Source organism: Plecotus auritus, assembly GCF_963455305.1.
Source record: "Plecotus auritus genome assembly, chromosome: 7".
Lineage (NCBI taxonomy): Eukaryota > Metazoa > Chordata > Mammalia > Chiroptera > Vespertilionidae > Plecotus > Plecotus auritus.
Window position 1 is genome coordinate 46875749 of NC_137774.1, and position 26856 is coordinate 46902604.

Here is a 26856-nt window from a genome sequence, read left to right on the forward strand (position 1 = left end):
AATACCTGAACTGTTTTGATCTGCAGGTGTGAGTCTGAGGACGTGGAGGGCCGACTATATGCATTGATCCGCACCATTTTATTTAGGGGACTTGAACAACTGCAGAGTTTGGCATCTGCAGGGGGTCCTGGAACCAGTCCCCTGCAGACACCAGGGGACAGCTAAGTTTTGGGAAATCAAAGTTATACATGGATTTCTGACTGCATGGGGTATGGTATCGGAACCCTAAGCCCGTGTTGTTCAAGAGTCCACTGTGGCTGCCTTATCTTTAGCAGCTTCTAACTCCTTTAGGGCAGAGAAAATGTCTTACTCATTTTATATCCTCCCTAATACTAAACCTGGCACACAACAACTACTCAATAAAAATGAGTAAATTGAAGAAGAAAAATGCCCCTTTAAAGCCAAAAGAAGTGGTACACAATTAGAAGTTGTTAGACAACCCAATCACCAAGAAAGCCAAAAAAGTATATTCTGTATAACTAAGGTTCTATGGGATGAGATAGTTTAATGTCAGAAAGAAAAAAATCCCAAAGCCTTCAGTAACAGAGCATCTATCTGCCCAATGTCTTTGACTCTGGACCCTCAGGCACCGAGGTGGGCCGGGCTGGGGTGAGGTGGACACTGAGGCTGGGGTGCAGACCCCTGCAACTCCTCTGGCCCTTCTTGGACACACGATTGAGCCCTCTTAGTATGCTGCCACTCTCTTTGACATCCACATGGTCTTTGAAGCAGGCAACTATTCGTCTGGTTGGGTCTGAAAATTCAGGATGAGCATATTGCATCCTCTCGAAATGTAAGCCTTTCTTAAAGACTTTGAAAAAAACACCACACCTTTCATAGTTGTATTGAAACCACCATGATTAGATTATGGAGTAAATGTAAAATTCATATGTATCTTTTAAATAGGACATAAGATGCCAAACAAATTCTATTTCTTGGTGCAGGCCATGATGGGTGGAAGGTTTGAGAATTATGGTATGAGACAATGACAAGGCCACCTCTGTGCTTGCAGCTAAATAGGGGTCAACACAGTGTTTTCTGCTCAGGTTACAGGATCTCTCCTTGAGGAGACAACTCGAAAGTGGGCTCAGTATAAAGAGAAGTGCCTGAGAGACTTACTCAAAGAACCTTCTGGTAAGCACATGTATTAGTTATTTATGGTATGTAACAAATGGTCCCAAAGCTTAGTGTCTTTAAACAATAATAATAATCATTTGCTATGTCTCAGGCCAAGCACATTGGGATGGCTTGGTTCTGATCTACGTCTGGAATGCGGTTGGAAGACTCAGAGGCTGGGGTGAAATCATCTGAAGTCTCGTTCACACCCATGTCTGTGGGTTGATGCTGGCTCTCAGCTGAGAGTTAAGCTGGGAATGTGGGCCAGAAAAGTTCCACGTGGCCTCTCCATGTGGCCTGGGCTTCCTCAGAGCACATTGGCTGGGTTCCAAGGGCAAGCATGACCACAGGTCAGGTCTCATTTTATGACCCAACTTCAGAAGTGCCTTCTGCCATGTTTGGTTGGTCAGAAGGTCACAAAGGCTTACACAGGTTCCAGGGAGGAACTTCCACCTCTCACAGTAAAAGAGCACGTGAGATGGGATACATATATTGGGGCATCTTTGATAAAAGCCATCTGCCACAGCACACTCACTACCCAATCACATCACTTGGGCAACTGTCATAGATTAACCAGGGAATCTATTGAGTGTGTGCTGGGTGGGCTGGGGGTCCTCAGTCTCGGGTGGGAACCTGGTCACAGCATTTCTTTTATCCAGGTCTGCACCAGGTTCAGAGCATTCTGGCAAATTTGGTCAGTCCACGGCCTCTTCTGCCCACATACTGACTCATTGGGTGTGTCTAGATTTATTTATTTTTTAAGAAAAAATAAAAATAATAAGGAGCATTGGCTCACTGCCTCTGAGCGCTGGGGACTGTGGCTGAAAGCTCCTTGTTTTCTGGGCTTCCTCAGATCATTTCATTCAGGCCCTGGAGGCTGACAGACACTGTAAACTCTCTGTTCATTTTCCTGACCCAAAGGCAGTGCCAACCTGTAAGCCATCCCCTTCTCCTTGGACTGATTCCTTCAGCCCAGGCAGGCAGCAGTTGAGGCTTGATGGGTTACAGGAAGCCTCTCCCACTTTGGGGAATACTGCTTTCTGAGGTCAAAGTGGAGCAGGTGCTCTTCAACTGGAGCCCCGCTCTGAGCAGCTCAGCACCACCTCACACAGATGGGGTGCTGACTCCTGGCAGCCGGGTCCATGAGGTGCGTGAGCCAGCTCATACCTAGCAGATCTGCGCTTGCAGGATCCCGAAGCCAGTAACCTGGCTGTTCACCCTGAGAGCTAGCCTGGTCAGGAGCAGATGGTGGGGGATGGTGCTTGGTTCTCAGAAATGAGGAGCCTGCAAAATAGACCTTTGGGATCCATCCTGAAACCCCTTCAATTGATTCCGTGAGGCCTATGAGCCTGAGGCTTCTGTCTGTAGCCTCTCATCACCAAGCACTGTGGTGTACATCATCCCCTGAGCCTGACATGGCCCAAATATTTCATAGTAATCTACAGGTTAGTATTCAAATGGAGAAATATGACTGACAGAAAACTTCAGTTCCGCAGATGCCCTTACATCTACTGGTCCTTTTGCCCATTTCACAGTAAGGGTGTTCCAGGATCTAACTGGTGAAGGTTTGACAAGTATTTAGTAAGTTATGAAACATAAGGTGCTGGCTGAATCTCCAAGTGTCCTCCTGACCCAGAGGTTCTGTGAGAGACAGTTCATGTAAAGTAAACCGAAGTCAGCGTGACGTACGCATTGACGTAATTGATGAGACCACTGTCAGAGGTCAGGCTGGCGAGACAAAGCCACAGTGCTTGGCTGCATTAAGCATTCTGTCTGCATATTGCTCCTCATCCTTGACCTTCCTGGAGAGTGGGATGCCCATGCTGGTCTCTGTGCAGGTGACTACAGCTTCTGATGCCAGGAAGGTGGGCTCTGGTCTCCCAGTGCCTCTCTCTCCATCAGTGGGCCTGATGCTCCAACACCGTAGTTCATTCCTCCCTTCTTCTCTCTGCAGGCATATTTTGTAATGGAACCTTTGATCGGTATGTGTGCTGGCCTCATTCTTCTCCGGGAAATGTCTCCGTTCCCTGCCCTTCATACTTACCTTGGTGGAGTGAAGGTAATGTCTCATTTCACCAATTCCTGACAGTTTCCTTAAAGGCTGGTCCTCCTGGTAGACCAGCCAGGGAACAATGAGAGAAAGGGCTCCAACCAAGTGCTTTTCTCAAGTCTTCTTCTCCCACAAAAGGTTTCCTTCTAAGGTTTCCTGTCGGTGATCCAGGTTCTTTCTTCTCTCTGTTTCTTCTAACTTCCTGAAATTCTGTGCTGGATGTTCTATTAATATAATAGTCCTCTTTTCTTTGAATGATAGGGACCAGGCCCGGCTTCCACAGAATTTGTTGCAGTGAGGGTCAGAATTATCACTATCCTGCAGAGGAGGAAGAGGTGGGGGAGAAAGATGGGATGCTCACATCCATGCAACCTCAGCTTGTCAAACATCAAAACCACCCTGGCAATAGCATGGGGAGGAAGTGCTATTGAACTGGTGTTTTTAAGCCTCACGGGACTTGGATGGAGCGTTTAACCCTCAGCTTGCCCTGGTCCTGCTTCAAGGAAGTGACTATTATTTAGGACGTCAGAATGCTATCCCACCCCACCTGCCCCAATAAGCAGCCTCTTGGTTGTTTCACTGGAAGGAGGGAGGAACAATGACTGGTTAGAACTCTTTAGCCTTTGACCAAAGACCATGGACAAATCTAAACACAGGTGAAATCTTGAGGACTATTCTCAAGAAACATAAGCAGTTACAAAATTCCAGGCAAAACAAAGTGAGAATGGGTTTCTGAGAAGGCGAGATGGTAATATTTTGTATTGAGTTTCAGCCCAGGAAATGGTCACATTAGTTAAAATTTGGTTTCAACTTTTTGAGGTTTCTGGTGAAAAGAGGGAGTTTTCAAGGAAGACGCATTTCTGGGTGGGAGTGCTCATGAAACTGTCCCCTGGAATCAGCCCAGGAGACATGAGGATGTGAGGATCCAGGGAAGGTGAAAGGAAAGACGCTAGAGAGCTTGCTGGACCCGAGGGTTCAGCTCAGTGATGAGTGAAGAGCATTGGACAGGGAGTCAGGAGCTCTAAGGTTAGACCCCTCCCTCTATTCTATACTCAGACTTTTGACAAATTGCCAGAGCCCTCGGAGCTTTGGTTTTGTCTGAAATAGCCAACTCTTAAGTTCATCTTGAGGAGTAAGTGAGAAGGCACGCACCGAGTCAGCCACACAGTAGGTGCTTCGTCAATGGGAGCTGAGATTGAGACTGAGTCCAGCTCCTTGGTCCTCCCCCCAGGTCTTTAAGGCCCCAATTGTGGGTGGTCTCCTCAAGGGCACGTGGAACAGACCACCACCACCAGCTCCACCATCTACCTGTTCCTTCCCGAGAACTAAAAACAGGTCCATTCACTTGAAGCGAAAAAGTGATCACAAATTCAAACTTACAAAGAAGTGGAGTTAAGGCTTAAAAAAATGAGTGTGGGCTTCTAGAATGTGCTAAGGGAAATGTGACTCGCAAAAGGTGAGAAGTTGCTTTTCCACTCAACCTTTTGTGCATTAAATCTTAAGAATCCAAATGGGTTCTTGCAGTAAAAGGAAAATGTGGAGCCAGCGGAGGGGTTTAGAGAAGTAGGGATGGACAAGCATTCTTGTGAGATAGGATTAGAGGGGGAGCATTGTACTGTGAGAAGGAGCCTGAGTGAGGGTGGATACAGGTTGTAGCAGTGGACACAGGCTGCAAGGGCACATAAGACTGAGGATGAAGCAGGAAACTGTATGCTACGCTAAGGGTTTCAACTTTCCTCTGTAGAGAAGATTATGTGGAGCTGCTGAAAGTGTTAAGGCATGAGAAGGACATAAGCTGTGTGGTGTGGGGAGATGATGTTGGTAGCCTGTGGCTGATGGACTGAGGCATGGAGGGGGTCAGGGAGGCAAAGCTACTTCAGTAGTTCAGAAAAAGAGATGGTGAGGGTATAGTTTCAGGCAAAGGCAGGAGGTTGGAGAGAACAGCAAAGAGTTTTAAAAATACCAGCAGTAGTACAGTCAAGACCTGTCATCAGGGGAAGTGAGTATTGAGGGACAGAGAGGAGTGGGAAATAGAGGAGAGAAAACCATCCCTCATTCCACCTGGCCCCCTTAACATCCCTCATCTTGCTAGTAGCCAAGTTCCCTGGCTCCTCTCCTCCTCCACCCCACCCCCCACTGCTCATCTTTGCTCTCAGCTATTGCTCCCCTTCCTCACTGGTCCCCTGCCTCAGGTCTGGCCCCCTTCCAGCCACCTTCACAGAGTTTTCTAAAATGCACATTGGATTATGTTGGCTCATCACCAACACCACTAAATGGTGCTCAAGACCTTCCATCGCATGGCCCCGCTGACCTCTCTAGCATTTTCTCCCGTCTACACTCCAGCCCAATAAACAACTCGCAGGCTCCTACACCGGCACAGCCATTCCCACCCAGTGCCTTTGCCCACACTTTTCTGTCTATAAACCCAACTTTAATCCTCAGCTTGAAACTTTCATTCTTCTAGAAAATTTTTCCGACTACCCCCTGAAGTGCAATGCCCCCCGCCTTTCTGAGGCCTCTTAGGTTCATTAGCGTTTACAGCACTTGGTGACACATGTATGTGCACATCTCCTTCACCTGCTGAACTTGGAGCTGTGTCTCCTTTGTCCATGCATCCCCAGCACAGAGAAATTATGGCTGATGTGGAGAACACCGTGTCAGGTGACATTATTGTCATTCACTCATTCAACAAATAGTTATTGAAGACCTACTGTGTGCTGGCCATTGTTTTCAGTGCTTCGATATATTAGTGACCAAAACCCGAATACAATTCCTCTCCTTGTGGGGCTCATATTCCAGCAATAGACAAACAATAATCAAAAAACATCACAAACATGTTAAGTATAGAGAGTATTTGAATGTGATGTATTTCAACTAAGATGGGAGGGAAAGAGATGGGAAAGTTGGAATGGGCTTTATGACAAGGTGATGTTTCAGTGAAAACTTAAAGGAGGTGAGGGGTTTAGCCAATAGAGGAAGAGTGTTCAGCAGGGAAGGAGTTGATGAGTGCAAGTTGCACACTATTTGGGCAGCATGTCTGATGTGTTCCACAAAGAGCAAGGAGGCCTCTGTGGCTGGAGTGAAGGGGGAAGAGAAGCAATGGGAGGATAGGCCAGAGAGCATTGGGGCCGGACCCTGCAGGACTCTGTGGGAGACCATGGCACTCTGACCTGCTTTCTGAGAGCCCTGGCATGACATTGAGTGAGGTGTCCCATGATGTGACTGACATGTGTTTAAGCTCATTCTGACTGCTGGCCTAACTGTGGCCCATGACAGTGGAGGCATTGACAAGTATTGGAAGGGTTCACAATAATGCAGGTGAGAGACGAGGGTGGGTCCAGTGTGGGTGGTAGCAGGAGGTGAAAAACAGTGGTCGGATTCTGGATGCGTTTGAAGGTAGAGACAGCAGGATGGGCTGATGGACCAGATGAAGGTATGACAGGCAGGAAACAGGTTGGGGCCAGCCTCCTGAGATGATGAGTTTGCCAACAACGGAGGCAGGAAGACCTGTGGGTGGAGCAGGTTTGAGGAGAAGATGAAGAGTTTGGGAAATGTAGAGGCTTTCCTGTTTTTCTTTCCATCCCAAATAAACAGTAGGGATGCTAATGAGCCCCCCAAGGGGAAGTAAAAGTCCCCTTTCCCTGGGATTTTCCACAGCTTTGTGGAGGAGCAGGCCTCCCCACGTGCTCAGGGAGCCGACCTTTCCCCCAGAGCTGTGTTTACTTTCAGAGAACCCGGGAAGGGCCTACAGACGCTGCCTGGCTCGGGGCACTTGGCAGACGCTGGGGAACCGCACAGTTTGGCAGGATGACTCCGAATGCTCTGAGAACCACAGCTTCCAAGAAAACGTGAGTCCCCTTGGCTCAGTGAGAACACGCCTGGGGCCGAACCACCCTGCCCTGCCCCAGGGCCCTCCATGGCCCCTTGGCGTTGGGGGCCACACGGAGAGCCCTCCCCAAGCTTGCCTGCTCCGGACTCACTTTTGCTGCTGTTCCCTCTCCCTGGAACACCTCTCCTCAGCTCTTTTGTGGCTTCTTCTTCTTTTTTAAATATATTTTTATTGATTTCAGAGGGAAGGGAGAAGGAGAGAGACATAGAATCATCGAGAATCACTGATCGGCTGCCTCCTGCATGCCCCACACTGGGGATCAAGCCTGCAACCCAGGCACATGTTCTGACTGGAAATTGAACCATGACCTCCTGGTTCATGTGTCGATGCTCAACCACAGAGCCATGCCAGGCAGGCGGCTTCTCATTCTTATCATTCAGGTTTCAGGTCAATGTCTCCTTCAAAGTGAAGTCTTCTGTGGTCAACCCATCAGGAGTGGCCACCACTCCCCATCATGCTCTGACATGCTCCCATACTTGCCTCTCTGTGATGTAGCCTTCTCCTTAGAAAGTGGACTCAGTGGTAGCAGGCGGTGCAAGGGCCTGAGGGAACACAGCGAGCCCCGGATTCTGAGCTGAGGGTCGAGGGCCAGACAGCCCTGTTTCCTGTCCAGACTCTAATTCCTCGCTCTGCATACCCAGACCCTTCACCTCTCTGTGACCCTGCTTCTCATCCACCCCCTGGGATAGGATCTATTGCACGTGAGCGCTGTGAGGATGTACATAGACACACAATTGTAAACAGACATACAGTTCTCCAGAGAGAACCTGAGCCCTAGTCAGCACCCCTGGGTAGGAGTGACCACTCTGTCACCAGGGCCCAGCACCATGACTGGCAGTGGGTCACCATAACTCCTCAACAATGTTCATTGGGCGCACAAGCCAATCCATGCCTCAGATTTCCATCCACACATCTTCTTTCCAGGACTCTATTCTGCAGTCTCCCAGGCACAGCTCTTCTCCCCAAACACCTCCTGTTTGTACACATCCCACCCACCTTCCTTCAAAGTAAGAGCAAAAGGTAGCATGGACAGAGGGGAAGGTGCTTGGGAATCAGAGGTCTAGGGCCACATCTGGGCTTCTTTCAGCCAGTCAGATGTGATGTGCCTCCTGGGCACTAGCCACTGGGGCTAAATGGCGAGTAAGACCTAGATACCGCCTTCCAGGAGCATAGAGTGTCAGGCGGCACAGGGACAAGGTGGAGGTCCCTAGAGATGCCAACACAGCAAGTTAGGATTCGGCACAGTTGAAAAGGGGAGGGACATCACTGAGTAGGCTTCAGGATTGCCCTGTCAAGTCAGAGAGAGAGGCAGGGATGGGGCTAGACTGGAGGCAGAGGCAGGGGGAACAGGCAGGAGCCATCGCAGGAACTCAGCACAGGCAGAGAGAGAAGGCAGTGGGGTGCAGAGGAGAGGGACTGGATTTACAGGCTCCTGCGGAGGGAAACAGTGTGATCAGAGGCTGGGGGTGTGGTGAGAAGGCAGAGTCAAGGGCAACAGAAAGCTCCGGTTGGCTGGGGCCCTGAGGAGCTTTGAGACAGGGGACAAGGAAGACTCCTTGCCCTTTCCTCTGTCCTGGGTTCTAGGTATTTCACAACCACTTCTGAATTCTCTGCCCTAACTGCAGACTGCAAACCACACCCCGCCCCTGCCCCAAGCTCTGGCTCACTGACTGTAGAGCCTGGTGGGCATTGCGTGCCTGGGCTCTCCTGTCTGTACCATCTTCCTCTCAGGCATGAAGAGCCTTCCATTTGATCCTCACCCACAGGGAATTCTTTCTAAACCTCTTTTTCACTTTATTACTTGATTTAAGTTAACAAAATTGTATGTTTCTTTTACAGTTTTACCATGTGACAGGTCACACCCCTTAACAGTATTAAGATGATACCCATGGCTGAATTGTATTCAGCTTATCTCAAGCATCTGTCTTACTTTCTCCAGGAACCAGACTTGTGCTAATTGCATGGCTTGAATTAGACAAATTGTATGTCTTTCTTATCTTCCCTCCTGAACTAAGCTACTTGAGAACAATGACCAAATCATAGCTCTATTTGAATACCCACCACCCTGTCCCTGGCCTAGTACTGGGATGCACAAAAGCCTTTGCATACAATGGGCACATAATAAATACTGAAGAAATGGTGTCACCGATTCTGAGTCAGTGGGTCTGTGGTGGAGCCCAGGAATCAGTTCTGGTGCTAAATGGGTGATTCTCATGTGCAGCTGAGGCCGGGAACCCAGGCCTTTGGGAGGAATTCACCGGCAGGTGTGAGATGCCTGCTGCTTCCTCTGGACTTAGGTCTGCAGTGGCCCAAGTCAGTGGACAGGGACAACAACACTTTCCAAGACAGGAAGTAAAGATTTCTCTCTTTGGAAAAGTGAGGACAAGGGCATTGCCTCCTTCCCTCAGCAAATGGCCATATTTCGAAGAATTCAAATATTTAAAAGAACAAAAAAACAAAACCAACTTCTGGCCATGTTTACCTGTGTTTCTAACAGAGGGTTGAACTCTTGCCCAAAAAAGGCTAGTGTTAGTAAATCTCTGTCCTTTAGAGTTTTGGCAAACAAAATATGTTCTCTCAACTGACAACACACTGGGGGTCCTTAAGCACATTAAAAAGTGCTTTCAAAAGGGATTGTGTATGTGTCTGCACGTGTGTATGTGTGTGCACATGCATAAGTATTAACAAGTATGTTTAGGTTCCTTGGTATAGAATTGCGCTTAGAAGTGTTTAAATAAATTGTTATCTTGCCTTACTTCAAGCTGTGTCCTTTGCTCTTATAAAAATTCTTTCTATTCTCAAATACAAAATTTAATTGCTATATGTTATAATTTCAATTTTAATAAATTTTAATTTTTAATATCCTATATAATAAAAGGCTAATATGCAAATCAACCGAACAGCAGAACAACCGATTGCTATGATGCGCACTGACCACCCGGGGGCAGACGCTCAATACAGGAGCTGCCCCCTGGTGGTCAGTGTTCTCCCACAGGGGGAGCGCTGCTCAGCCAGAACCTGGGCTCATGGCTGGCAAGTGCAGCGGCAGTGGCGGGAGCCTCTTCTGCCTCCATGGCAGCACTAAGGATATCTGACTGCTGGCATCAGTCTGACATCCCCCAAGGGCTCCTGGACTGTGAGAGGGCTCAGGCCAGGCGGAGGGACCCCCCTTCCCCCACCCCCGAGTGCACAAATTTTATGCACTGGGCCTCTAGTAACCTATAATATATATATATATAAATTGATACATATCTATTTTTCCAATATTTTATTTTGAAATAGTCAAACATATAGCAAAGTTAAAATAATAATACTCCTAGATCCACTATCTAGATTCAAAATGTATTAACATTTTGCCACATTTGCTCTCTTTCTGAAATATTTAAAAATAATTCATAGACATCATGAGATTTTGCCACTAACTATTCCTCATGTACTTCCGAATTTTAAGAACATTATTCCATATAACTATAATGCCATTATTCCAACTAAATAAAATCAACAGTTATTTCGTCATCTCAACTAATGTTTCATCATACACTTCCCCAGTTGTTCTCCCTGCCCATTCCCAGTTTTTATAGCTTTTCTTCCCTGGACCAGGCTCTTCCTTCTGTTGATGTAATTGCTCCCCTTCCTTTCCTCATAAGTACCCATTGCCTTTGTCTCCTAATTAGAACGTTATTCAGGCTTCTAACTGGATTAGTACGACAGGAATAGATATCCTTTGGATCTCACTTTGAAAGGCCTTTCTATTTTTAGGTCAACATAACCTAAAATACTTTATACAGACTATTATAAATATGTTTTTATATTATAAATATAAAGTATATACAGTCAGTAGGTAGTGACGGCCGGGATCTCTCCATGGCAAAGGCACATTTCTCCTCTTGTATTTAGTCACTAATTGGCAGGAGGCTACTTTGGTACCGTCATTTACCTTGCTCCCTAACACATCTTCATCAGTGTTCTACCTTCATTGATGATGCGTGCTTGAGTGGATTCAAGCTCTATCAATCCTTCCACATGTACTAGGTGGCAGTCTCTTGGAAAGAAGACCTCCTCCCTCTTTCCCTCTTTTTTTGAATATCACTATGGACTTACAGATTGTTTTATTCACTTATACCTATTCTTTTTTTAAAAATCCTCACCCAAAGATATGTTTTACTGATTTTTAGAGAGAGGGAGAAGGGAGGGAAGGGAGAGAGAGAGAGAGAGAGAGAGAGAGAGAGAGAGAGAGAGAGAAACATCAATGTATGAGAGGAACATTGTCTCTCATATGTGCCACCACCAGAGATTCAACTCGCAACCTAGGTATGTGCTCTGACCAGAAATTGAACCAGCACCCTTTTGGTGCACAGGATGGTGCTCTAACCACCCAAACCACACTGGCCAGGGCTATCTATACTCATTCTTTTTTATGATAAACTAGAGGCCTGATGCACAAAAATTCATGCACTCGGGGGATCCCTCAGCCCGGCCTGCGCCCTTTCGCAGTCCAGGAGCCCTCAGGGGATGTCCACCTACCAGCTTAGGCCCAGGCCTAAGCTGGCAGTCAGACATCCCCCTAGAAGCTCAGGAGCCCTTGGGGGATGTCCAACTGATGGCTTAGGCTCATTCCTTGCGGGGAGCGGGCCTAAGCCATCAGTTGGACATCCTTAGTGCTGCCAAGGAGGCGGGAGAGGCTCCCGCCACCGCCACTGCACTCGCAGCTGTCAGTCTGGCTTGTCTCCCCCTGTGAAGCGCACTGACCACCAGGGGGCAGCTCCTGTGTTGAGCATCTGCCCCATGGTGGTCAGTGTACATCATAGCAACTGGTCATTCCTGGTTGTTCCGCCTTTAGTGTTAATTTACATATTACCCTTTTATTATATCGGATGTTTTCTAGATTTAGTTAGTGAAATCCTTTCAAACTGGCTCTCAAGTCCTTTTGTTATAATCCTATTAGTCTTTGAGCACTTCCTTATTTTCTGGCATAAGAAGGTGGTTCAGGCCCATCTTGCACAAATCAGCTGTTTCTTCAGAGTCCTGGGATCTTTAAGTGCAAGAATGGTATTTGAAACCAAGATCTCAGTGTTAGATGTGCTCATTGCCACTACTACTAGGTCCTAGAGCCTTTAGTGTTCAGACTTTGAAAAAAACATTTTTTTAAAAATCAAGGCTTCATATTGATAATTCTAATTCAAATCTAACATTTAGGATTTTACCTTATTACTTTGTATTCTATATCTTTCTTTTTCTTTCAGTGAAAATTTGCTTTCAAATAACATTACCATAATTATTTATTTACCTTATCATGCATTATATATAAAATAGTCTCAACCAGCCCAGCTGGTGTGGCTCAGTGGTTGAGCATTGACCCATGAATCAAGAGGTCCTGGGTTCGATTCTGATCAGGGCACATGCCTGGGTTGCAGACTTGATTTCCGGTAGCGTGTGTGCAGGAGGCAGCCGATTGATGTCTCTCTCATCATTGACGTTTCTATGTCTCTGTCCCTCTCCCTTCTTCTCTCTCTAAAAAAAAATCAAAATCAATAAAAACATATTTATAATAGTATCAACCTTAATATTAAGATTGCCACTAAAAATATCAACGTATTTGGTAAAGTTTCAGATTTCTTTGAAGTGCTTTATAGCCTTAGACTATAACCCATGGTTAGAGTACTATGTTAATAATATTTGAATAATTATTTTCTCTATGTGGTCCTGTTATTAATTGGATATACAGTTTTATTCCTTTGTTTCTATTAGTACTAAGGGTTTGCCTTTTTCATTCTTCTGTCTCTGTTTTTTAAAATAAATAAAGTATTGGCAACATTTAAAAGCCAAAACTATATAAAAAAGTACATTCAAAGAAATCTTACTTCCATCACTGCCTCTAGCCTTATTTCTACCTATTCCCTATAGATAACCATTTTTATTACTTTCTAGTTTTATCTTTTCTCTCTTTTTCTTTACTTCTCTTTTTAAATCAAATTGTAATATATATTTTACATTTCCTTGTGCAAAACTAAGCAAATATATTAATATGTTATTTCCCCACTTTTCTTGCACAAAAGGCAGTATATCAGATACCCTATTCTGCATCTTTCTTTTCTCCCTTACAACGTGTCCTGGAAATTACTGGTACATCACTTTCCAGAAACAGTTCTCTTTCTTTTTTTTATTTCACAGCTGCATAGTACTCCACTCTATATGTTTACTGTAGTTTATTCGGCCACTCTCCCATGGACATTTGGATTATTTCAAAATTTTTTTTATTACTAGGGATGCCACCTTGAATAAGCTTGTGTATGTATGTTGGTTCATATCTATGGGGGTCTATCTTTTGGAAGATCCCAGAAATGGGATTGCTGAATTAAAGGTAGAAGCACATACACTTTTGCCAGATATTGCCAAATCCCACCCCCCCCCTTATAGGGGTTGTACTGTTTTGTCCTTCCTTCAGCAATATTTGAGAAGGCCAATTTCCCTGGTGGGTGCATACTACACACTGTTTCTGAAGCATTTTAGAAAGATATCTAAGTGACTTCAGGTTCACTAGTTGGTTCTGAGAGTGAGCTGGAGACTGGGACCTCTAGGGAAGTAGCCAGGTTTGATAGAGTCCTGAATCTAGAGGACAGTTAAGGAACATTTTCTATCAGAGTGCAGTTAAAACCAACTGTCCCAGCTGGTGCCCATCTCTGTCCCCTTGCTCTAACCAATTCAACACACAGCTTTCTAGCTTCTTACCACTAGTATATGCCTTTTTTTTTTTTTTTTTTGCTGGTTTTCTGGTTCTTGGAGCCCACTTTGTCTGCTGAAAGCGGGCCAGATGTGTTGGGGAATTCATGCCTCTGCTAACCCCAGAGCAGCCTTCAGAGGGACTGCTAACCTGCCAACACTTGGATTTTAGCCCAGGGCAACTGATTTTAGACTTCTGACCCCAGCCTGCAAGACAATAAATCATGTTATTTTAAGTCACCAAATTTGTGGTAATTTGTTACAGCAGCCACAGGAAATTAGTATAAAAGGGCATCTTGAAAAAGTTGCAGCTGACATCATACTGATTGGTGAAAAAATAAATGCTTTCCCCTAAGATCTTTAATAAGGTAATAAATTCACTCTTTCCACTTCTGTTCAACAGAAGATTCTAGCCAGAGCAATAATGCAAGAAAGAGATGTAAATAGAAATAAAGAGTTTGGAAAAAAACAAGTAAAAATGTTATTCACAGAGAACATGATCATCTATAGAAAATCCCAAGGAATCTACACAAAGTCCTACTGATATTAATAAGTGAGCTTAGCAAGGTTGCAGAATATTGATCGATATATAAAAACAGTTGTATTTTTATATACTAACAATAAGCAATTAAAATTAAGAAAACAATGTCATTTATAGCAGCATTAAAAATATGAAACATATATGGATGAATTTGACAAAAGATGAGTATATTGAAAACTGCAAAGCACTGTGTAAATAAATTTTTAAAAAATCTCACTAAAGGGAGGGACATACTATATTCATGGACTCTAAATTGATCCATAGTTTCAATGTAACCCAATTCAAAATCCCAGCAGAATTTTTGTAGAAACTAGCAAGCTGATTCTAAAGTTTATATGAAAATGCAAAAGACCTAGAATAGCTAAAACAAATTTGAGAAGGAACAAAAGTAGAAGACTAACACTAATTGATTTCAAGGCTTTTTGTAAAACTATAGTAATCAAGCCAGTGCAGCACTGGCATAAAGATATATACACAGAACAATGAAAGAGAATATAGAGCCCAGAAACAGACCCACACATATAAAGGAATTTGATTTTTTACACAAGTGCCAAGGCAATTCAAAGGGAAAAGAATAATATTAGCAGCAAATGGTGCCAGAACAATTGAATATAAAAAACCAGCTTCTATCCTTACCTCACACCATGAATGCAAATAAAGTAGAAATAGATCACAGACCTAAATGAAAGAGCCCAATCTATTAAACTTCTAGGAAAAAACCATAACTGAAAATCTTAAGGCCCTTGGTAAGGGTTTTAAAACTAGGATAGAAAAAGAAAAAGCTGATAAATTGAACTTTATAAAAAAACTTCTGCTCTTCTACAGACATTGTTAAAAAATAAAAAGGCAAGCCACAGAATGAGAGAAAATACTTGCAAAACACAATCTGACAAGAGATTTATATCTAGACTATTTAAAGAACACTTACAATGCACAATTAAGACAAACAATTCAATTGAAAAGATGGCCAAATATTTGAACAGATACTTTACCAAGTAAGATATACAGATGGAAAATAAGCACATGAAATTATTCTCAATATCATCAATCATTAGAGAAATGCAAATTAAAATCACAATAAGACACGGCTACACACCCACTAGAATGGCTGAAATTTAAAAGACGGATTATATTAAGTGTTAATAGACTCTAGAGCAGCTGGAACTCTCATACACTGCTGGTGGGAATGTAAATTGATAGGACTCATTTAGAAAACAGCTTGGCAGTTTCTTAAGAAGTTAAAACATACACCATACCACTCCACCATTCTATGTCTAGATATTTATCTGAGATAAATGAAAATCTATGTCCATATAAAAACTTGTGCAGAAATTTTTATAGCAACTTTATTTGTACAAGCCAAATTCTTAAAACTACCCAAATGGCCATCAATAGGTGAGTGAATCAATAAATTGTGGTGCATTCCTAATGGAATACTACTCAGCAATAAAAAAGGAATGGGCTAAAACACAGATGAATCTCACAATAATTATTCGGAGGGAAATGAGCCTTACAGAAAAGAGTACGTATCATAAAATTAATTTTATATAGAATTTTAGAAAATGTAAACTAACCTGTAATGACAGAAAACAGACCAGTGTTTGCCTGGACATGGGATGGCAGGAAGAGTGAGAGGAGAGGTATTACAAAGGGTCACAGAACCTTTTGCGAGGTGATGGAAATGCTCACTGTCTTGAATGTAGTAATGAAATCACAGCTATATTCATGTCCAAATTCATCAAGGTTTATACTTTAAACATGTGCAGGTTACCGTACATCAAGTTTACTTTCACAAAAGGGATAAAAGAGTTATGCAGAAAAGTGAGAAGTGTAAGACATAATTTAGCAGATAATGAGTATTTACTGTGGGCTTTAAAAAAATTTACTTAGAAACACTGTCAAGATTTTGTTTGTAAATACATTTCGTAGAAGAGCCCACAGCATCTTGATGGTGACATGTACGACAGACTGAATGAAAAGGTGAGATTCCAATGGAGAATCTCATTTAATAAAACAGAATTTCCAGTAAGTTATCCTCTTTTCACAATCAGGCTACCCTGGGACTCAGAGAAAATATTCCAGGGTTTTATAAGGCCTTTGTCTAAGAGGTCATCTATGAAAGGAGACATCCAGTTGGAAACCTGGTCCCATCTTGAGAGAGAGAGAGAAAGAGAGAGAGAGAGAGAGAGAGAGAGAGAGAGAGAGAGAGAGAGAGAGAGAGAGAGAGAGAGAGAATGAATCACTATACTCTAGGGACAGCACACCCAAGGGCATTCCCAAGGTACCCTCTTGTCCTGGCACAATTCTTCTATGATATTGTGAATCTTGGTGCACCAATGCTGGGCTGTTGGACCAGCCATGAAGGTGAGACCCAAGGTGGGCTCTTCACTCATCAAGGCGCCTTGGCCTCTGAGATGTTCCTTACTTGGGTGTCAACAAAGTTGGGGTGCATGCCTAAAACCTTTGTGGTCTGGGCATGGAGCTCGGGGATGGAGACCACAGCCATCTAGCTTGGTGATCATGGCTGCTCTTCCTCTGTGTTCAGGTGGAACACCACGCCTTGCTGTCGACCTTGCAGCTGTTGTACACCGTGGGCTATTCCCTCTCCACTGTCGCCCTCCTCCTGGCTCTCACTCTCCTCCTGTTTCTTCGGTGAGTGAAACTCTGCGGGCGTGTGTTGAGTCGTGTGCCCTCGAGCTTGTGTATTGGCTACCTCTAGAATGCAGTAGAAGACTGGGCTGGGTGATGGCTGGGCTCATCAGAGCTGGAAAGGAGTCTGAGAGACTTCCTAGTCCATCCATCCCTTTTTACAGAGGAAGGGGGATGAATATCAGAGGTCCACTGAGAGCCATGGAGTCACCCGTCACCAAGCGCAGTGAGAATTGGAATCTGGGTCCCTAACTCATAGGATAACCTATGTGCCGGGCCCTGCTCCAAAGTCCTAATCACGCCCATTGCTTCCACAGCCGATTCTCACCGCAGCACTGCCAGAGGCATTATTTTTACAGCAGAGATTAAGAAACGTCCCCAAAGCAGATGAATGAGGAGTAGAGATGGGATTTCAGACTCCAATTAGCTGTGTTTTCTGGTGCCCAGGCACTGTCCTAAGCATGTTACATGCACTAAGTCATTTAAATCTCATCCTGATCCGAATGAAGCTTAGTTCTAATTCCAGGAGATTAGCACTGTTATTACCCCATTTTCTAAGTGAGTTACTCAACTATGGAGAGATTGAGGAACTGGCCCAAGATCACACAGCTGGTGAGTGATGGATCCAAGACCACAACCAGGCAGTCCAGTACCTCAGCATTTTCACTCCCTGATACGCTTTCAGAATCCCAAATCTCAGTGCATTTTATTCAATCACGTTTTTAAAAATTCCCCAAGTGAGACAATTATAGAGCCACAGGGGAGCCCCCTGGGCTCTCTCGGTTCAGCCCTTTCCAGAACATCACTGAGCACATAACACGGCAGAATGAGAGTTTGGCATGGAAGCAGGAGACCTGCATGGGGACTGTGGAGACCTGAATGCTAGCTCTAGAGCAACTCCCCACCTGGGCTCTCCAAGCCCAGGTCTGGCCCTCCGTGACCCTTAACCTCAGGGTGGTCCCTGGCTCTTGGAGCAGGGTAATGACCATCTGCTCTAAGGAGAGCAGTTCCTAAACAATGGGAGAATCGCACAGCCCCGGCCCACTGCTGTGGGTCACCTCCTCCACTCACCTTCCCGAAGTCTCAGAACCAAGCCAGGAGAAAGGAGCGGCCCAGCGCTGCAGGGAGTAACAGAACCCAGGTCAACTGAATGTCCGTTTGCCTCGGGCGCTGGGTAGAGTAAGACCCCATCTCTGCCCTGGAGCAGTCCCCAGTCTAGTTAGGGAGAAGGATGCATAAATGCTAAAGTGCAAGGACCTGCTTCAAATCTGCCTTCAAAATTAATAAAGACGACCATTTGCTGCAGTGCTCGCGAGCCGCGGTTTGCCACTCTGTTGACTAATGAGTTTGCCGACCACTGGATAGGGGCTTAATCACAAGGAACAACAACAGCCTGTAATTATTGGAATCGAGAGTCTAGGTCAGTGGTTGGCAAACTCATTAGTCAACAGAGCAGCAAACCGCGGCTCGCGAACCGAGTGATGCAGCTTTAATCAGCCAGGACAAGACGGAGCCTGCAGGAGGCTCCAGGTGGGCAAGGCCTAAGTGAACGCGGGTGTGAGCACTTCTCACCCATGCCTGACTGAATCCTCCCGCAGCCCTTGGAGGCAAGCACTCTTGTTCTTACAGGCCGTAGAGCCTGGGAGAGCCATATGCTGTAGCCTTAGAGTATCTGGGTTCAAATCTCAGCTCTACCACTTACTGCTCTGGGACTTTGGACAAGTGACTTAACCCTTCTGCCGTGATCTCCCTAGTAGTAAAGTCAGGGCAATAATGGTACCTACTCCTTCAGAGGTTGGAAGGAGCAAGGATACCCATAAGTACTCACTTGTAAAGGGCTTGGGACACAGCGGCATATGTGGACCATGTTATAAAGGTGTTAGCTGTCATTATTCTCACATCACAGTTGAGGAAAATGAGTCACAGAGCAGTCAGATCACATATCCCAGCCAGCCCGCTCTGGAGCCTACACCGCACCTCCACCCTGTAATGCAGGGGTACTCAAACTTTTTAAACAGGGGGCCAGTTCACTGTCCCTCAGACTGTTGGAGGGCCGGACTATAGTTTAAAAAAAACAACTATGAACAAATTCCTATGCGCACTGCGGGCCCAGGACGAGTCGGCTGCTAAGCAGGACAGGCAGCGGCACCCGGCGGGCCGGATAAATGTCCTCGGCGGGCTGCATGTGGCCCACGGGCTGTAGTTTGAGGACGCCTGCGGGTACACAGCGTTTCAGGCACCACCTGTTGGTCATCACTGCCTTTCCTGAGGGAAGGAATGCGGTTTCCTCCTGCACAGAAAACTCCACTGCACCCGCAACTACATCCACATGAACCTGTTTGCTTCCTTCATCCTGAAAGCCCTGGCCGTGCTGGGGAAGGACATCATCTTCCACAACTCTTACTCCAGAAGGCCCGACACTGAGAAGGAGTGGGTGTCCTACATGTCCGAGGTATGTCCTCCACCGGGTGGGTCAGTGCTGGGTCAGAGGGCAGGGAGGTGGGCCAGAGAGGGAGGAGGGAGATAAAGGGGGCCAGAGGCTTTGTGGTCAGACAGGCGTCACCTCCGAGAGTGGGGCAGGTAAAGAGAATCAGCAGCAGAAATTTCACTGTGGAGCTACTGAACAGCCCTGGGGTGGGAAATGACTTCATCTGTACATAAAAGAAGAACTAAACCAGATCCATCTTTTTATTATTACTATTTTTGGGGGGTTAATCCTCACCCAAGGATATTTTCCCATTGATTTTTGGAGAGAGTGGAAGGGAGAAGAGAGACAGAAATATCAGTGTGAGAGAGACGCATTAATAGGTTGCCACCTACACGCGCCCCAATCAGGGCCGGGGAACCTGCAACCAAAGTACATGCCCTTGACCGGAGTCGAACCCAGGACCCTTCAGTCCGTGGGCCGACGCCCTATCCGCTGAGTCAAACAGGCAAGGGCTATTTTCACTATTTATTACAGCAGCAAAACTTCCCACATTGAAATCTGCATCTGTGGACATGATTTTCCTTTATCCTGTTAATGACGAACGCAGTAGCTTGTCAAACTAACTGCATTCCTGAAATAATCCAACTAAGTTCTGACGCTGTTCTTCCTTTTCTGTCGCTGGATCCCGATGGCTAGTACTGTCTTTGGTTTAGCATTTCTCACCCACATTCGTAAGTAATTGTCTTTTCCTGTAATGCCTTTGTTAAGCTTTTGGATAAAGTTTATGCTGACCTCTTAAATCGGACTTGTTCCCTCTTTCTCTATTCTCTGGAAGAGTTGATTTAAGATGATTTATTCTTCCTTAAATATGTGATAGATTACACCAGTGAAGCCATGTGGGCCCAGAGTTTTGTTTATTGGGAGGCTTTTAATTATAAACTAATTATGTCTCATATTTACATTTTATATTTCTTCTGGTGTCACAAGGTAAAATTTATGTTTTTCTAGGAATTTCTCTATTTCATCTAATGTTTTAAATTTATTGGCATGATATTGTCCATAACTTCCTATGGTCTTTTAAAGGTCTATTGCGTCTATAGTGGTTTTCCTTTTTTCCGTTCCTGATATTGATCATTTGTAGCTTCACCCTCTTTCTCTGCCCCCTTTATTGTCTTTGTCAGGAGTTGCTCAGTTTTACTGGATTTTTTAAAAACTGATTTTTTGGCATTGTTGATTCTCTTTATTTTATGTTCTCTATTTCATTAATTTCCACTTCCATCTTTATTATTTTTCTATGTACTTTCGTTAGGTTTATATGCTGTTCTTTTTCTGACATAATATTTAAGGTAATTGATTTTCAGCTTTTTGCTTATTTAATTAATGCATTTAAGGCTGCGCGTTTCATTCTGAGTCTGGAATTAGCTGCGTAGCACACATTTTGATAGGCAGTATTTTCCTTTCATTCAATTCAGAAGTAAGTTCTAATCTATTATCATTTCTCCTTGATTCATGAGTTCTTTAGAAGTTTATTTCCTCATTTTCAATCATATGCAGATTTTTTTGGTTGTTGATGTCTAGCTTAATTGAACTGAGATCAGAGAATAAACCCTTTAGTTTCCTTTGGGGAAGTTGCTGATGATATTCCTCTGTTTTTGTTTGTCTAAAAATGTCTAAAGTGTCAAGGAAGAGGCTTGGCTTTGAAACCTGCATGAAGCACTCCTTCACATTTTGAGATTGTGTTCTCCTCTCTGAGAGGGAGGGAGGGGAGCAAAGTGGGGGGGTTCTGCTCAGAGAGGCCCTTCTCCACCCTCCTGTGGTCCCGATATTGGGGGAGCCTGGGCCCACCTGCGGGCGCTCTGTCCTCTGCAGATTTCCGCCTCCTGCCGCTCAGCCCAGGTTCTCCTGCACTACTGCGTGGGCGCCAATTACTCGTGGCTCCTGGTGGAAGGCCTTTACCTCCGCACGCTGCTGGAGCCCACGGTGTTTTCCGAAAGGCGGCTGTGGCCCACATACCTGCTGGTGGGTTGGGGTGAGTGATGTGAACCCCCAGCCTCTTTTTCTGGGGACTCTTCAGATCATGGGAACCCAATAGAGCCTTTGGTCAGAGTTAGGCACCCAACTGAAGTGTGCAAACAATGCACACTCACACACAAATGTGCCATAGACCCAATGCACACATGCAAAAATTGGTAGAATTGTGACATTTCTCCTACCCTGTCCCCAACTGTATTGGTCTGCTCAGGATGTCATAACAAAATGCCATAGACTGCATGGCTTATATGATGGACAATTACTTCTCAGTTATGTGGGATGGGACGTTTGAAATCAGGGTGCCAGCATGACTGAGTTCTGGTGAGGGTCATCTTTCTGGCTTGTGGACAGCTGCCTTCTTGCTGTCTTCACATGGTGGGGGTTAGGGGGTAGCGAGAGAGAGTGTGCACAGCTCTGGGCTCTTCTTACAAGGGCATTGATCCCATCATGATGACACCCCTGCCTCCCCCAACCTCTTCCAAATTCATTTACCTCCAAAGGTCTCACCTCCAAATATTACGTTATTACGTTGGGGTTATGGCTTCAACATATTAATTTGGGGGGGGGGGCACAAATGATAACACTAGAGTCTTCAAGATGAGGCCTGGAACCCCTGCTGCCACAGCTCCTGGGGCATTGAGACTGCAGAATTCAGAGGAAATTACCTTGGCCTTCAGTTCAGAATATTTTGGTTAACGTCTCTGAATTGACTGTAAGCTGCTTTGTGATGTGTGACAAGTCTGTCCTCTCTGCTTCCTGGTTTGCTGACAATGAAACAATAGACAGGATGTGCCATGCTAGGTCTATAGCCCTCACAGCCCACCGTGCTATGATGTTCGGGCTTTTGTCAGATTTAACCAGCAGTGCTTGGCCCATCAAGCTGGGGCGGATACAGGTAGGTTTGGCCAACCAGCAACTAACTACACTTGCCTGTTCTCTCCCCAGCCTTCCCACTGCTGTTTGTTGTGCCCTGGAGTATCGCCCGTGCGCAGCTGGAGAACACAGGGTAGGCAATTCACATGTTTTCTCACTTCCATGAGCCAGTAATTCCCAAATATGCCTAAACACAAGGCTATACATCATTTTTCCCAGAGACTATCCACCCCCTTCCATTTTGGCCATCTAAAATATACCTAGTGGGGGACTGGTGGAAGTGATGGTGGAGGGATTGGGCAAAAAGAAAAATAAAGGGAAAAAACTCATGCACATGGACAACAGTGTGGTGATTGCCAGGGGGAAGGGGTAGGTAGAGGACAGTATAGAGGGGATAAATGATGATGGATGGAGACTTGACTTGGGGTGGTGAATATACAGTACAGTGTACAGATGATGTGTTGTGTGCACCTGAAACCTGTATAATTTTGCTAACCAGTGTCACCCCAATAAATTCAATATAAAGGAAAAAATAAAAAATAAAATATATCTAGGAATGTAGATAAAAATAATCAAAGATTTTCCTTACAGTTTATTAGTTTATTAAGTTATGCCTGCAAATTAGCACAAAATTAGCTAGAACAAATTAGAAAATAACACAAAAATTTGCTGCATACCTTATCAGCGACCTGGGTATATAAGCATACAGGTACAAGAATGGTTATTGCATCATAGTTCAAAGTGGGAGGAATAAAGCAAAGTGGAAAGGGTAAAAGTGGCCAAAAGATTCAAAATTCTGGTTATAAATGAATAAGTCCTGGGGATGTAATGTACAGCATGGTGACTATAGTTAACATAACTTTATTGTGTATTTGAACTTTGCTAAGACAGTGAGTCTTAAAAGTTTTCATTATAAGAAAAAAAATTATAACCATATGAGGTGATGGATGTTAACTAGACTTATTGTGGTGATCATCCTATATAATAAAAGCATAATATGCTAAGTGTTTGACCAATCTGTTGACTGTTTGGTCGACTGCTTGATCAGTCACTATGACTCACAAGAGGGCAGACGCTCTGACTAGTAGGTTAGCTTGCTGCTGGGGTATGGCTGATCAGGGACTGGGTGAGAGAGCTGGACATGCCCTGGAGCCCTCCTGCTGTCCCTCCCTGGCTGGTCAACCTCTCAAAACGCCCCCTCAACTGGCCAGCCCCCATCGGCCCTGATTGGGACTGGGCGAGATGGCCCTGATTGGCCCTGATTGCCTGCCAGGCCAAGGGACACCACCTGTGCATGAATTTGTGCACTGGGCCTCTAGTTTCACTATATTTATATAGTAAATCATCATGTTGTACACCTGAAACTAATATAATGTTAATATGGCAATTATATTTCAACTTAAAAAATAAGACAAAAAACCCTAACCAAACAAAAAGACCCTGAACATCCATCAATAGAGGAATTAATGAATAAATTGTAACCTACCTATACTGTGGAATATTATGAGACTACTGAGAAAACATGTTAATTCTATATCTTCTGACTTCTAGGGGCTGAATCTCAACAGCACATTGTTAATGCTGTTGCTGAATAATGCTTATCATGTGATCCCATTTTTTTCTCCAAATAATCACCACCAAAAAGTCCTTTATGTAATTAAGAATTTACATTTCTATGAACACGAGACAGGTGTAGGAGGATATACAACAAGTTTAGCATCGAGGAGCACTTTAGAGGTTAGAAAAGTCAACACTGCTGTACTGGTAGGAAGGAATGTGCGTCCTCTCTTCTTCTCTTCCACCTCTCAGGAGAATGATGGCTTGAAGGTGAGTCTTGAGTATGAGCATCCTTTTTCCAGAGGTCGTGCAGCTTTTGTATTCAACCTTACCTTGATTTAAAGTCTTCTTCTACTGTATGCTCTTTGCTGTAGATGCTGGGTAACCAACGAAAATAAGGAAATCTGGTGGATCATCCGAGGACCCATGCTGCTTTGTGTAGCAGTAAGGACCATCCCATCTACCCTTTCCCCCTCTGAGCTCAGCAGCTGTGGAGGACCATACCCCTTCCCCCACCACCAAATTCTCTGGCTCAGAAAGAGCCTGGGCCAGATCCCTTGAGAAGGAGATGCTGAGCTGTGAGTAGGATCTGCTGAATGAAAAGGAACAAATTAGCAACTTCACTGTGTTCTGGTTCAGGATCCAAGTTCAGGGTTATATACAAGCCTCCTTCTCTCTGGGTCTTCAGACATGCGCTTGGTAAACGGTTGTGATGGTGATACAGGCGTATCAGCCATGGGTCAACCCAGGAATAGCCTTGGGTTTTAACACCACTAGTAGGAGGGAGGGGGCACCCAGGAAGCTTCTTTTAGGGAGGAAAACATAGAATCAATATTGACCCAAAACTGTGATGGGCGTTAGAGTCAGGAGATGCTGCTTCTGTGAGACTCTGATGAAGAGCCTTTATTCCATGTGGCCCAGGATTTGGGGGCTGGAGAAGGAATGCTTGGTCCAGAGTCCTAAAGCTTTCTTAGGTGGAGAGAGAAAGAGAGAGAGAGAGAGAGAGAGAGAGAGAGAGAGAGAGAGAGAGAGAGAATATGTGAATATGTGGATAAATAGATAGACAGACAGATACCAGATGGAAGCCATCCTTTTGAGGACCTAGCCTTAGAAGACACACAGCATCATTTCCACCACATTTTTTTCTTTAGATGCAAATAACAAAATCTAGCTCACACTCCAGAGGAAAGGGGGACATTAGGCTCAGCCTCTTGGTGGGAGAGGCGTCAAAAATTTTATAAACATATTTTAAAATTTCTACCAAGGCTGATAATGAAGAGCTGACTTTTCCTAGTTCATGCAGTTGTGGAAAGTAGTCTAGATAGTGGAGAACATGTACTTTGCAGTGAATTCTGTGGCAGCAACAGGATCTCAAAATCAGACACCAGTAGTGCTGGAGTTCTTTACAGAAGAGGGCTGTGGCAGTTTTTGTTAAGTGCAGGGAGGTTTGTAATCGGAGATTTAATTACTCAGTCACTTACTAGCTGTGCAACCTTGGAAACTGCACTTGTCTCCTCTGTGCCTCTGTTTTCTCATTGTATCATGTCATAGCGTGGCTTCCTCAGAGGGTTATTGTGAGGATTAAATAAAATAACATATGGACAGTTAGCCAATGCCTGGCATGGTAAGTGCTCAATAAACATTAGTTAATAATGATAATGTACGTGTCCATCTGCCTTTCTCGGACGACTGTAGTGGTGGGCATTCCTGAGGCAGAAGAATAAACTAAATGGCTTTTCAGGATCCTTCCCAGGCTTTCGGTGGAGGTGGCCTTAGGGAGAGTGGGGTTTACTGCAAGCTCTTTCTACCTGGCCGCTGACTGCCAAGTTGCCCCTAGTTTACCTGGACAGGGATCTGATGGCCAGGCCCAGGGTGACCTCGATATTCATAGCCACATGGACTCCCATCACTTACCCTTGTCTGCTTTTTTTTCAAGGTCAATTTCTTCATCTTCCTGAAAATTCTCAAGCTTCTCATTTCTAAGCTCAAAGCGCATCAAATGTGCTTCAAAGATTATAAATACAGGTGAGTAGCCTGAGGTCAGTATCCAGTAGTCTAAGACTGTTTTGACCTCTCTGGCTCTTCTGGCCAATGTCTGGGGGTGTGTGGGAGGGAATGAGTTACATTAGTATGTTTATCTCCTAAGGCAGTGGTCGGCAAACTGCAGGTCGCAAGCCACATGCGGCTCTTTGGCCCCTTGAGGGTGGCTCTTCCACAAAATACCACGGCCTGGGCGAGTCTATTTTGAAGAAGTGGCGTTAGAAGAAGTTTAAGTTTAAAAAAATTTGGCTCTCAAAAGAAATTTCAATTGTTGTACTGTTGATATTTGGCTCTGTTGACTAATGAGTTTGCTGTCCACTGTCCTAAGGCAAGGGTATCGGGGAGAACCCCTCTGAGAAAGGAGTCATGGGATCCTGTAGGGCTTTTGGCAATGGTGAGGACTTTCTGGCCCCATGAAAATGAAGTAAGTGGTGAGTTGTCACGGGCACACACATCCCCCTAGGGCCTAGTAGGAAACTGTTGAAATGCTCCTAAGAGTGGCTGGTTTACAGGGAAAGGAAAGAGTCACATGAAGGGAAGTTAGTCACCTATCTTTGGGAGGGATTTGAGGTCACAAAGTAAAAGACATATTCATAACTCAGAAGAGAATAGTTGGGTATTTTTGAAACCTTGGGATATAAGACCACAAACGTTTGAAGTCCAAGGAAATATGTTCAACACACAGTCACTCTTTCTTTGTGACTTGCCTTTGCTGTGTCCCATCTTCTGCTTTCCACCGTGACAGTAGTCCCAGTTCGTAGCAAGTCAGATCACAACCACTACAGTCGTCCGAGAAAGGCAGATCTGCATTGCTGGAGATACAAATGAATGAATAAATGAATGAATGAATAAGTGGCATAACAAGATCTCTCTTTTCTTTTCCAGTTACTCTTTACTGTCTATGAGACTTATCCACTTCTGCAGGGCTCTTGCGAAAGGACTGTTTTAAGTCAAAAAAGTAG

General features: G+C 44.8%; 1 protein-coding gene across 1 annotated transcript in view; it reads left to right on the top strand.

Moving 5' to 3' along the window:
• Positions 1–26856, top strand: part of GLP2R (glucagon like peptide 2 receptor) — a gene marked incomplete at both ends in the record, with an annotated part of 47846 nt that overhangs the window by 5572 nt on the left and 15418 nt on the right. The window contains 9 exon segments of the mRNA XM_080678753.1: positions 1047–1134; positions 3071–3175; positions 6896–7014; positions 16862–16968; positions 19264–19417; positions 21263–21422; positions 22370–22430; positions 24229–24298; positions 25791–25879. Coding sequence (XP_080534879.1) covers positions 1047–1134; positions 3071–3175; positions 6896–7014; positions 16862–16968; positions 19264–19417; positions 21263–21422; positions 22370–22430; positions 24229–24298; positions 25791–25879 — 953 coding nt within the window.